This window comes from Scyliorhinus torazame, chromosome 7 (assembly GCF_047496885.1).
Source record: "Scyliorhinus torazame isolate Kashiwa2021f chromosome 7, sScyTor2.1, whole genome shotgun sequence".
Taxonomy (NCBI): Eukaryota; Metazoa; Chordata; class Chondrichthyes; order Carcharhiniformes; family Scyliorhinidae; genus Scyliorhinus; species Scyliorhinus torazame.
Window position 1 is genome coordinate 270,535,132 of NC_092713.1, and position 12,320 is coordinate 270,547,451.

The 12,320-nt window shown below is 41.6% G+C and overlaps 1 protein-coding gene across 5 annotated transcripts in view; it reads left to right on the forward strand.

The window, feature by feature from the left end:
* Positions 1-12,320, forward strand: part of LOC140427031 (follistatin-related protein 5-like) — an 802,898-nt gene that overhangs the window by 749,247 nt on the left and 41,331 nt on the right. For 4 of the 5 annotated variants that reach the window (XM_072512450.1, XM_072512455.1, XM_072512451.1 and 1 more), the window contains one exon: positions 6,961-6,987. The exons of the other annotated variant lie outside the window; for it this stretch is intronic. In XM_072512450.1, coding sequence (XP_072368551.1) covers positions 6,961-6,987 — 27 coding nt within the window. The remainder of the gene's footprint in view (positions 1-6,960; positions 6,988-12,320) is intronic. 5 annotated transcript variants of the gene reach the window in all.

Here is a 12,320-nt window from a genome sequence, read left to right on the forward strand (position 1 = left end):
CTCCCAGTCTACCTTAGCTAGTTCTTCTCTCATCCCATTGTAATCACCTTTGTTTAAGCACAAAACACTAGCGTTTGATTTTACCTTGTCATCCTCCAACTGTATTTTAAATTCCACCATATTGTGGTCGCTCCTTCCAAGAGGATCCCGAACTATGAGATCATTAATCAATCCTGCCTCATTACACAGGACCAGATCTAGGACCGCTTGTTCCCTTGTAGGTTCCATTACATACTGTTCCAGGAAATTATCCCGGGCACAATCTATAAACTGCTCCTCAAGGCTGCCTTTACCAACCTGGTTAAACCAATCGATATGCAGATTAAAATCTCCCATGATAACCGCTGTACCATTTCTACATGCATCCGTTATTTCTTTGCTTATTGCCTGCCCTACCATCCTGTTACTATTTGGTGGCCTATAGACTACTCCTATCAGTGACCTTTTCGCCTTACTATTCCTGATTTCCACCCAAATTGATTCAACCTTGTCCTCCATAGCACCAATATCATCCCTTACTATTGCCCGGATGCCATCCTTAAACAACAAAGCTACACCACCGCCCTTACAGTCCATTCTATCCTTTCGTATAGTCTGATACCCTTGGATATTTAACTCCCAGTCGTGACCATCTTTTAACCATGTTTCAGTAATGGCCACTAAATCATAGTCATTCACGATGATTTGCGCCATCAACTCATTTACCTTATTTCATATACTACGAGCATTCAGGTAAAGTACATTATGCTGTTTTTTATGTCTTTGTTATGAATCCTAACACCTTGATCAGTAACTTTTCGCAATTTATTTTTCCTCTTACCTTTTCTCCTAATTGTCCTTGTCTTTGAACCCATATCTCTACATAATAACCTGTCACGTAACCTGCTGCCTTGATCTCCATTAACCATTATACTGTCCATAGCTTTACATTTCCCTTCCCCCCAACTTGCTAGTTTAAAGTCCTTGTGACCAACCTATTTATCCTATTTGCTAGAACACTGGTCCCAGAATGGTTTAGGTGAAGACCGTCCCAACGGTACAGGTCCCTCCTGCCCCAGTACTGTTGCCAATGCCCCATGAAGTGGAATCCCTCTTTCCCGCACCACTCCTTTAGCCACGTGTTAACGTCTCCAATTTTCTCAACCCTATGCCAATTGGCACGTGGCTCGGGTAGTAATCCCGAGATTATAACCCTGGAGGACCTGTTCTTTAATTTAGTCCCTAGTGTTTGATAATCCCCAAACAGGTCCTCTTTCCTAGTCTTACCTATGTTGTTAGTCCCAACGTGGACCACAACAACTGGATCCTCCCCCTCCCTCTCCAAAATACTTTCAAGCCGATCAGAGATGTCCCTCACCCTGGCACCGGGCAGGCAACATACCATGCGGGACTCTCGATCTTGCTTGCAAAGGATGCCATCAATTCCCCTAATTATAGAATCCCCTACAACTACCACATGTCTTTTTGCTCCCCCCTCTTGAATGGCTTCCTGTACCAAGGTGCAGTGGTCAGTCAACGCATCCTCCCTACAGCCCTCTTCCTCATCCACACAGGGAGCAAGTACCTCATACCTGTTGGACAAGGTCAAGGGCTGAGGCTCCTCAACTCCTAAACTCAGGATCCCCCTACCTGCCTCCCTTGCAGTCACACCACTCTGTCCCTGACCACTGTCCGAATTAACAGTACTTATTCTACCGGGTGTGACTGCCTCCTGAAACAAAGCATCCAGGTAATGTTCCCCCTCCATGATGTGCCGCAGTGTGTGCAGCTCGGTCTCCAGCTCATCAATTCTGAGCCGAAGTTCCTCGAGCAGCCAACACTTGCTGCAGATGTGGTCACTGACGGTCTCAATGGGATCCACCAGTTCCATCATCATACAGCAACAACACATCACCTGTCCAGCCATATTCAACTAGCTAATTAATTTAAATATATATTTTTAAAAATTTTCTTTATAGAACCTCAAGGATAAACCCGAACACCAACAAAAACACAGCCCTCTCCCGCCACTCACCCGAACTCAGTCACTCACCTAAACTCAGATGCACTCTGTTCCAATCAGCGCTCAGTCACTCACCTAAACTCAGATGGACTCTGTTCCAATCAGGACTCAGTCACTCACCTAAATTCAGATGCACTCTGTTCCAATCAGCACTCCGTGATTAAAGGCACTCCTGCCACACCTTTTGTGCACTCACCTCTCCCAGCACTGACACCTGTCATATGCAGCTTATTTTGGATGCACTTTTCTCTCTATCTTTCTCATCATCCAAGGAAGTCTGGGTTTCTGTGCTTTACCTTCCCGCACTTTGATCAAGCTTTTGGTCACACTTCCTAATATCTCCTCCTTTGGCTCATCATCCTTTGTTTCTCTGATTGCATCTCTGCGATGTGCCTCAGGACATCTTTGTTTATTGACGGTGCTATATCAATCTATCTTTGTGGCACTGTTAAAATTGGTGACTCAAGTGGGTCAACACTTATCCAATTGGGGAGGGCTGACTTCCACACCTTGCCAGTTCTGCAGGAGAATACAGAAAGGGAGCTAACAGTTTTCTAAATAAAGGAAGAATCCAGATGAAGAAAATTCTGCCCTCATAATTAAAAGAAAGCACTGGTTGTGTTTTTGTAATATGTGTCACTTCTCTGCATATTGCTTTTGTTTTCCTGCTTCCTATTATGTCTGAAGGCATTTCATTTAATTTTGGCTGCGGTAGAATTTAAATTAACAGTGTTTTATGAGACATGTTATTATATGGCTCATAACTTCCTCATGTTCATTCCGAGTAAGCATTCTTTGTCACACCCTTAATTTTATCTGGACCAAAAGTTTTCCATCATATAATTTTTAGATAGTTGCTAGGAGGATGTCATTGATTGTATATCAGCTTTACTTACGCAATGGCCCCTACGAACAGGTGGAGAGTAGAGCTGATTCTTGATGGATCTCGCTTTGATTTTGATGACAGGCAAATACATTGGTTGCAGTGAACAGGTCTGATCTGAAATATGCAAGTCTGGGAATGCTGCAAATATCTTTTAAGGGGACATTGCCAGTACCATCTCAGTTAGAGAAGTCACACAGTTTTGCATAAATATTTTCTTTTTAAGTGATTGCATATTCAAACTGCACATGATAGACAAACCTTCATGCTAGACTGATCCATCTTAATTATATTTAAACATTGTGTTGTGGATTTATAAATAAACCAGGATTTCTTATAAGAGCATTAGAAACAAATGACTTATGAGCAGGAGTAAGCCATTCGGCCCTTCGAGCCTGTTCCGCAGTTCAATTAGATCATGGCTGATCTGACTCAATTCCACTTTTCCAGCTTTCAGCCTTCGTAACCCTTAGCTCCCTTGTCTAGCAAGAATCATCCAAGGAATCATTTAAGTCAGCCATGAATAAAATCAAGCCTTACTGTTTTCTAACGGAGAGAATTCCATTGGAAGAAACTAATGATACTCTGAAAAAAAATCCTCATCTCTGAAGTGGAGATCACTTATTTTTAAACTTTGTCCCTTAGTTCTAGCCTCCCCAACAAGAGGAAGCATCTTCCCGGTGATCCACCCTAGCACGTCCCCTCAGGATCTTATATGTTTCAATTATCACCTCTCATTCTTCTAAACTCCATTGGGTAAAGGCTTAACCAACCTTTCTTCATAAGATGAGTCCTTCTCTAAACAGCTTCCAATGCAATTATATCCTTTTTCTAATAAGGAGACCAAAATTATACATAATGCCCCAGATGTGTGTGAACTCAGCAAAACCCTGTACAGCTGCAGTAAAAATTCCCTACATTTTTATTCTATTTCCCTTGTAATAAATACCAACATTTCATTCCTTCCTAATCATTTGCAGACAAAATACTAACTTTTTGTGATTCATACACCAGGACACCCAGATGCCTCTCTACCTCCGGGTTCTGCAGTCTCTCTCTATTTTAATATTTCCTGTTCTTCCTGACAAAGTGGATAAGTTCCCATTTTCCCACATTTTACTTCATCTTCCAAATTTGTGCCCATTTACTAAACCTATTAATATCCCTGCAGAGTCTCTACTTTCTCTGACAACTTACTTTCCTACATATGTTGGTGTCATCAGCAAATCCAGCTACCATATATTAAATTGTTGTTATGAATTGTAAATAGTTGTGGCCTCAGCACTGATCCCTGTGGTATTCTACTAGTTGCAGCCTGCCAATCTAAAAAAGACCCATTTATCCCTGTTGTCTGCTTCCTGTTAGTAACCAATCCATTATCCATGTAATAATATTCATGTATAATATTTTACCCACCACCACCACTTTCACCTCCACCACACCGTCATGAGGTCTTATTTTGTGTAGTAACACTTGATGTGGCACCTTATCAAAAGTTTTTTGGAAATCAAGGTACACCATGGGCGGGATCTACCGGTCGCGTCGCGCCCAAAAAGCAGCATGGCTCAACGCAACGTAGATGCCGGGAGATCCCACTTCCGGAATCTACCCGGCTCACCACGCCTCAGGAAATCTAAAGCAATCTCACGAGACATCGTGATGTGAATCCCGGTCACTGTGGCAAATCTGCATTTTAGAGTGAGACAGCTAGCCTCATTCTAATATGTGTTCCCGAGATCTAACCAAGGCGTAGGATCTAACTCCCTCACCTTGGAGACCTCGGGCAAGCGCCACTCAGTGTTGGTCTCCACAAATGGGGACCAGACGGAATGGCACTCGTCGGGGTCTTCCAGGGGATTGGAGGCACCCCCGGGTGCATGCCCTCTGGGTAGGGTAACTATTTGTGACTATTTCTTTGCTTGCTTGCTTCTCATTCTTAAAAGGGCACCACCTTTGTGAAAATGTGTTTCACAGTGTTTAGAAAGGACCAGAGAAAACTGTGCATCATTTTTATCATCACACCATAACACATAAAGGACAAAATATGTTTCCATGGGATATGTATCATCATGGCTTTTGGACATATAAAAGAGAAGATTTTCATGAAAATAATAGCTCTTGTAAAAAATGATTCTTTTTGTTCTCCACATATCCCAAGACAATTACTTGAAACTGCTGTCTGGTGCCACATTGGAGTTTTCCCACAGTGGTATTTCCCCACAGTTTGATAACTCTGCAATCATGAAATTCTTTTGGAGATTGACAGTGGCTCCAGTTGTCTGAACATAGGCTTCAAACTCCAAGGCACCATATGACTAGCTGGACATTTTATTCCCAATAAAATCAAAAAGAATATGACCAACAAAAGTTAAATTACCTTAGCTTTATGGCAATTTGGCATTAATACTCTGAACATTTGAGAATGATTTAAAAGTTTGTAATATCACTGCAGGTTTGAATAATTCAGCAGTATGCCTTGAAATACTGAAAAGAGATTGTAACCTTTAAATCATCTTCTGATCCATTTCCTAACAACATAGACTCAAACCTTCATGGTCATTTCTGGAAACATCACATGGCTACTTTTATGTCTTCATTGTTTCCACAGAAATGGCTGACTTATGATTCAGTGGTTAAAAAAAGAGAAGACATTCATGTATATAGCCCTTCAGGAGCACTGGGCGTCTCAAAGTTCTTTAAAGCCAATTAAGTACTTTTGAAGTGTAACCTCTGTTAATAATTATAATAATCGTTATTAGTGTCACAATTGGGATTACATTAACACTGCAATGAAGTTACTGTGAAAAGGGCGGCACGGTGGCGCAGTGGATAGCACTGCTGCCTATGCCGCCAAGGACTCGGGTTCGACCCCGGCCCCGGGTCACAGCCTGTGTGGAGTTTTCACATTCTCCGCATGTCTGCGTGGGTTTCACCCTCACAATCCAAAGATGTGCAGGTTAAGTGGATTGGCTACACTAAATTACCCCTTGACTGGAAAAAAATAATTGGGTACTCTAAATTTATATTTAAAAGAAAGAAGTTACTGTGAAAATCCTCTTGACACCACACTCCGGCACCTGTTTGAGCACACTGAGGGAGAATTCAGCATGTCCAATTCACCTAACAAGCACGTATTTTTGGACTTGTGGGAGGAAACCAGAGCACCCAGAGAAACCCACGCAGCCAAGGGGAGAACGTGCAGACTCCGCACAGGCAGTGACCCAAGCCGGGAATCGAACCTGGGACCCTGGCGCTGTGAAGCAACGGTGTAGGAAATCTAAATTTCAGTTTGGTAATTATCAGGGGCTTAAGGTGGAAGGAATGTCTAGCAAGAATATTTTCACTGAAAAAAAATCGATGGATAGAAATATATATGTTGCAGTGTATGGCCACAAGTATCTAAGAAACTTGTTGCCTCAGAGGGATTTGGCATTTGGGCTTTCATGCTTTCTTCAGCTGACTTTGACACATTTTACAGGTAAGATCCTGTGCATCCCAGACCAACTCCATTCACACTTTGAACTCCATCCATACTCTGGTGGACAGAGAGTTGACCTGGAGCCATGTGACCACAATAATCGGCAAGTGTATAGCAATACCCAACTGGTAATATGCAGCACCCTCCTTTCACAATACTTAAACTAAAATGCAATTCAACGAAAGCCCTTCCCCTTTAATTAAGTGATAAATGTCTCCAGTTTCATATGAAATGGAATTATGTCATGTCATTGTTCTGAGCCATATGGATGAAGCAGAACTGGAGGGATATTTGCCCACACTACCTTTTTTTCGTGCCTTGGATCCAGTTCAGAGCAACATTAACAGGCAGCCAGGATCCTACTTCCCTTTCCCATCTCCCCCCTCCAATCTATGAAAGATAAGAAGAGCATTAACTAATTTGAGTAAGGGGTTAAAGCAGTCTTCAGTGTATTTATGGTTAAAATTAATCTTATGTTAATGAATAGATATATATATGTGAACAGCTTTTGCATGTGTGAATGAACTGAAAATTTTGACATTTGTTTTCCCTTTTTTTAAATCATTTTCTGGCTTTCTCCAATCTCTGATGCTGCAGTTGCAAACATACTGTGGCGTGAGGAAGGTACTGCAGTGCATTGTTGTGTTGTAGTGATCATGTGCTTGTCCACTGTTTGTAGCACAATTTATTATTTCTAATAACAGGTCCTTCTCCATACTGTGCATCCAAGTCTAGTGTTCTCACTACCTCTGAGACAGGCTGCATCTTTTGAGAACTTCATCCCAAATATTACTTGCTGTTTTAGACACAACAGAAACTCTAGATTACCCTTGGGTCTACTAACAACTGAACACCTTGCAAGTGGATATTTCTGTAACATTGATACCAATCTGTATCTATAAACAATGGATTTATTCATAATAAATGGATGCTGACTTAAATATAATAAAAGATTTTAGCAACATTTTTTGGAGTAAGAGTTGCACATATTTTTATCACATAATTATGTAGAAGATATTGTGTTTCAGTTGATGGTGCCTCTGCCTCTAAGTCTGAAGCTTTGAGTCTAGATCTCACACCATGACTTGGTGGCTGCAGAAGGGGCATTTATGACTTGGCTCAACATCCTGATAATTCTTCCAATACGTTGCCAATATTTATCCTTCCTACTCATGCCATTGTGTGCTTGCAGATAAACAAAAGGCTTGCCAAGTTCTTCAGTGATAACCGTTTCCATTTCATTGAAAGCTTTAGTGTTTAGAATGCACGTGCCGTGTTTGCAGCCCAGATAATGCCATTGTCACCTACAGAGTGGTATTTGTCTCCAATACTACAAAATTAGAGCAAATGAAAAGAAATATCTCCCTTTCAAGTGTGGTCTCTGATCTGTACTGTTAACTGATCTCAGCCAGGACAGCACAGGAGCTTGTACAATTGTTCAATGGCCCTAGATAGTCAAGGAAATAAAATCAAGCTGGGTTTCAGATCCAACTCTGTAACCAGAGCCTTTTCGGGCAAGTAAATGCCAGTATGGGACAGACTGAAATGCAATGTCATCTTCGCTTACATAAAAAATATGAGATAGCAGAGTCTTATCAGAATTCATGGAATTATAAATGAAATTGAAAGGAGAGAAAGGGGAAGGATACAATTATATAACCATAGAAACACACTACTTCTTGAAGAATCATGGTCCAATTAAAACCAGGAAGAAACTATATTCCACAATAATTCAACAATACTATTAATATTGCACTGTCAAATGCAAAGATGAAAATTGATAATGAAATAAGCATTAATCAGTCACAGGGTATGTAAATAGGCATTAGTTGGCTGTAGTACAGTTTAAATTCCCCAGGTTGTTCCTGAGTATTTTTACCAGACACCAAAATTATGGCAACAGCTTTGAATACATTCTCCTGCATGATGTTGACAGTATCTTTGAAATCAAAGCTGACAGCTGAATCAAAAGCTTTTCTAGCCTTTATGGTAATGATAACCTTTATTTTCTACTTTAAATTGATTCTTGCCTCTTGGATTTTGCCACCTTCCTGCACTTCGGTCCCCACACTATTTCCCTGCCAGGAGTTTAGATGAGATTTTTTTTTATTTGTTCATGGGATGTGGGCATCGCAGGCTGTGCCTGCATTTACTGCCCATCGCTAATTGCCCTTGAGGAGAATGTTGAGAGTCAACCACATTACTGTTGGTCTGGAGTCACATGTAGGCCAGACCAGGTAAGGACGACAGATTTCCTTCCCTAAAGGAAATTAGTGAACCAGACGGGTTTTTACAACAATTGACCATGATTTCATGGTCACCATTAGGCTTTTAGGGCGGGATTCTCCCATTCGGCAGCAGAGTGTCCACGCCGTCCCGTCTCCCGACGGCGTGAACGGGCAGCTGGGAGTATTGATAGCACGACGTTGGAGCGGTTCACGCCGCTCCAGCCTCCCATCCTGGCCGAACTGTGCGCCGCAGGATCCGTGCATGCGCAGTGGCGCCGCCGCAAACCCGCGCATGCGTGGTGGCCTCCCTAAACGTGCCAGCCCCGACGCAACATGTGCGGGCCATGCCCCATTGGAGGCCCCCCCCCCCCGGGTCGGAGCCCACCTCCAATCCCCACAGGCCGCCCCCCCCCGAACCTGCGCGCAGAGTTCCCTCCGGCTGCGAGCAGGTGTGGACGGCGCCGGCGGGACTCTGCCTTTTTAGAGCGGCTGCTTGGCCCATCCCAGGCCGAGAATTGGCGGCCCAGCCGCGTACAGCGGCCCGCGACCGGCGCCGCGCCAAATGCGCCAGTGCCAATGGCGCCGGTTCTCTGCTCCGCGGAGAATCGTGTGCCGGCGTTGGGGCGGCGTGGCCCGGTTGCGGGGATTCTCCGGCCCGGCCCCGGGCTGGGAGAATCCCGCCCTTACTTCCAGATTTTTATTGAATTCAAATCTGCAGTGGCAGGATTTGAACCTGGGTCCCCAGAGCATTACTCTGGGTCTCTGGTTTACTAGTCCAGTGACAATACCAGTACGCCACCACTTCCCCTACTGCCAAACCTTGGCAAAGCCTGTTTTGGAGCTAGCCACTAAAAGATGCATTGGAAAATTCTCCAGTGTTTCCCTTCCAATTGTCCATCCTTTCCCAATCCAAAGATGTCTAATCTCATTGCTTAACAGCTCACTTGACAACATAACTTAAGTGTTGGGACATGTTGACATGTGCAATCATGGGTGCAAATTCTAGCACTCTGTCCCATATCCCACAATTATGCAAAATGTAAATAATAAACCTCTAAGATCCAGATCTTGAAGACAACATTCCTCCTACCTGTGAAAATTGAACATGTATCTTAATCTAAGGCAGGTCATTACTATAATGTCAGTGATTCTTAATCCTATCTGACAACAAAAGAATGGGCATCCCAAGATGTGGATGGAACTGAGTCAAGTCACTCATAGACCCATCTGTGCACCTCCTCATGCCTAATTTGACAAAGATATAGGCAAAAGTCTGGGAACAAACTTTTCAACTGACAATGCCATGTTCCACAGAGGGAGCATGGAATTGCATAAGCCAGCGAAATAAAGAAGGACTCTGACCTATACAAAATAGGAGAAATCTATTTTTGACTTTCTATAAGCATAGGAAGAAGAGGAATGTTAACAAAATCTATCAGCAAAATTTCATTTTAGGTGAGAAAAACATAATTTTTCTCCCTTCTCTGTCCTGTCCTTAAGGCGGTAAATCATTGTTGAGTATAATTTCATGGGTAACAGTACCTTTCTAGTACCTCTGCTAAATGTTAATTCTACATGTGTGAACCTGAGGAGTAGCAGTGAACTACTTTACCAAGTGAGACTTAACTTACCCTCAGATAAGATCCACACACATCAGTTTTCAGCAGGATAGGTAACCCTGGATAATCTTTTTCCTCAGACACTTGGTGACAAAATGGTCAGTTATTAGACCGTGACTGCCATCATGGGTGAGATCAGCTAACCATTTACCTATTGAATCAGGGCCAGTTGTACTCTTAAATACTTGTATTACACTTAATTATTTGTACCCAGTTGCATTTTAAGCTCTTCAAGGAGTTTCACTGGATTTCCAAATTTCCTGTCGGCTGGATCAATAACCTCCTCATGATTTTGTTTCAATGTCTAGGTATATCAGCTGAAGGTTTATTTGGCAAAATCAATTAAATCTATCAATCAATTCTAGACAAAACATGGCGATCTAAAAATGCATCTGTCACTCAACATCTTAATAAATCATTCCAGAAAACTAGCCTCTGAAAAAAAACAACAGTTATTTCATGGCATACTTGGGTTCCCTTGCTCCATGTACATTAAAACATCTGGGTAAATTACAGGATTATTGATAGTCTAAGAGTTATTTTCAGCAAATGTTGATAAACCTTTTGTCAACCAGTTGTTGACAAAATGTGAATTACATGAATTACATGGATTTTCATAATTAACAATTAGCAACTGATGAAATATATCATTGTGCAGTTTATATATACATTAATACTATCTGAATGTTATACAATATTACTGCTTGAATATAGTGTACAACAGTTAATATGTATATAACACAATTCAAATTAATTACCTAATATCAATCTATATTAATGATAATAGTTCAAAGATATTACATAAATTAGTAAATTACCACTGCAAATTCCAATATATAGTACACATATTTATTGAATGTAACAGTATATTTTATAATGTAAAGTTTTGGGTTGTTTGGACAGTACAATTCATAATAGTAGCCCACTTATACTGTCAAAAACATCTTGATATTATATGCCTATTATATGTGCTATATATTTGGGGGGGGTTAAGACTGAATTAACCTTAAGAATTATCCTTCTTTCTGCACCCTCCTCAGTGAAAGATGAGTTCCAAAATCATGGTTATCTAGGTAAACTTGGAACATTTAGTATCAGAATAATGCATCCTGGCTACAAAGCATGCAGCCATTTGCTTTGCCTGATGGCTCACTTAATCTTCTAAAGGTTAGCATTAATATAGGTGGCACTGTTGGTCACCTATATTGTCTACAGGTGACTGACCATGTCACATTCAACAGGGGCTGTTTAGCACAGGGCTAAATCATTGGCTTTGAAAGCAGACCAAGGCAGGCCAGCAGCATGGTTCAATTCCCGTAACAGCCAACCCGAACAGGCGCTGGAATGTGGCGACTAGGGGCTTTTCATAGTAACCTCATTTGAAGCCTACTTGTGACAATAAGCGATTTTCTTTTTTTTTTCATTTTTCATTGACTAAGAAGGAGTGAGACTGCAGCTGCATATCGAGTCCAGTGAGCAAGTACTCTGTGAAGATACTTACTTCAATTTTGTTTTCCTCAAGATTCAAGAATTGTTTTGCATCACGTCTCATCCTATTATTTGACCAAATGTCAGGAGGAAAAATAATAAACAATCCTTAAATATGGGGCTACATTCAACAATTTACATCTCCCAATGCAGAGCTGTGTGTGACAGAAGGACATAGCAGAAACTTGGATAGAGAGGTGGGGAAGTTTGCTTGCAGAATTTTCCATCCACCATGGAGATGTAAGCTCATGGGTAATGACACAAGCAAGCTGACCTCTGCATCTGAATCACCAAAGCTGCCCCATTGCATGCAGCACCGTTTAGTTTGAGGCACTAAGTGATAAAATCTGCCCCAAAATACATAGAACTAAAGTAGCCATAAGTATACGCCATATATGGACTGTGTTATATATAATACCCATGTAGATCTCTAAACATTTTATGCATAGATTTATAAAACTGCAACAAAGGGTTAAACTTTCAGATGGTCAATAACACAAACTAAAATGTTCCCAGAGCCTGTCATTGAGGTATTGTGGGTGTGTTAATGTTATGCTTTGAGAATGCACTGATGGATAATGACCCAATAACATTTTCTCACAATTCACTGTATGCAGTTGTT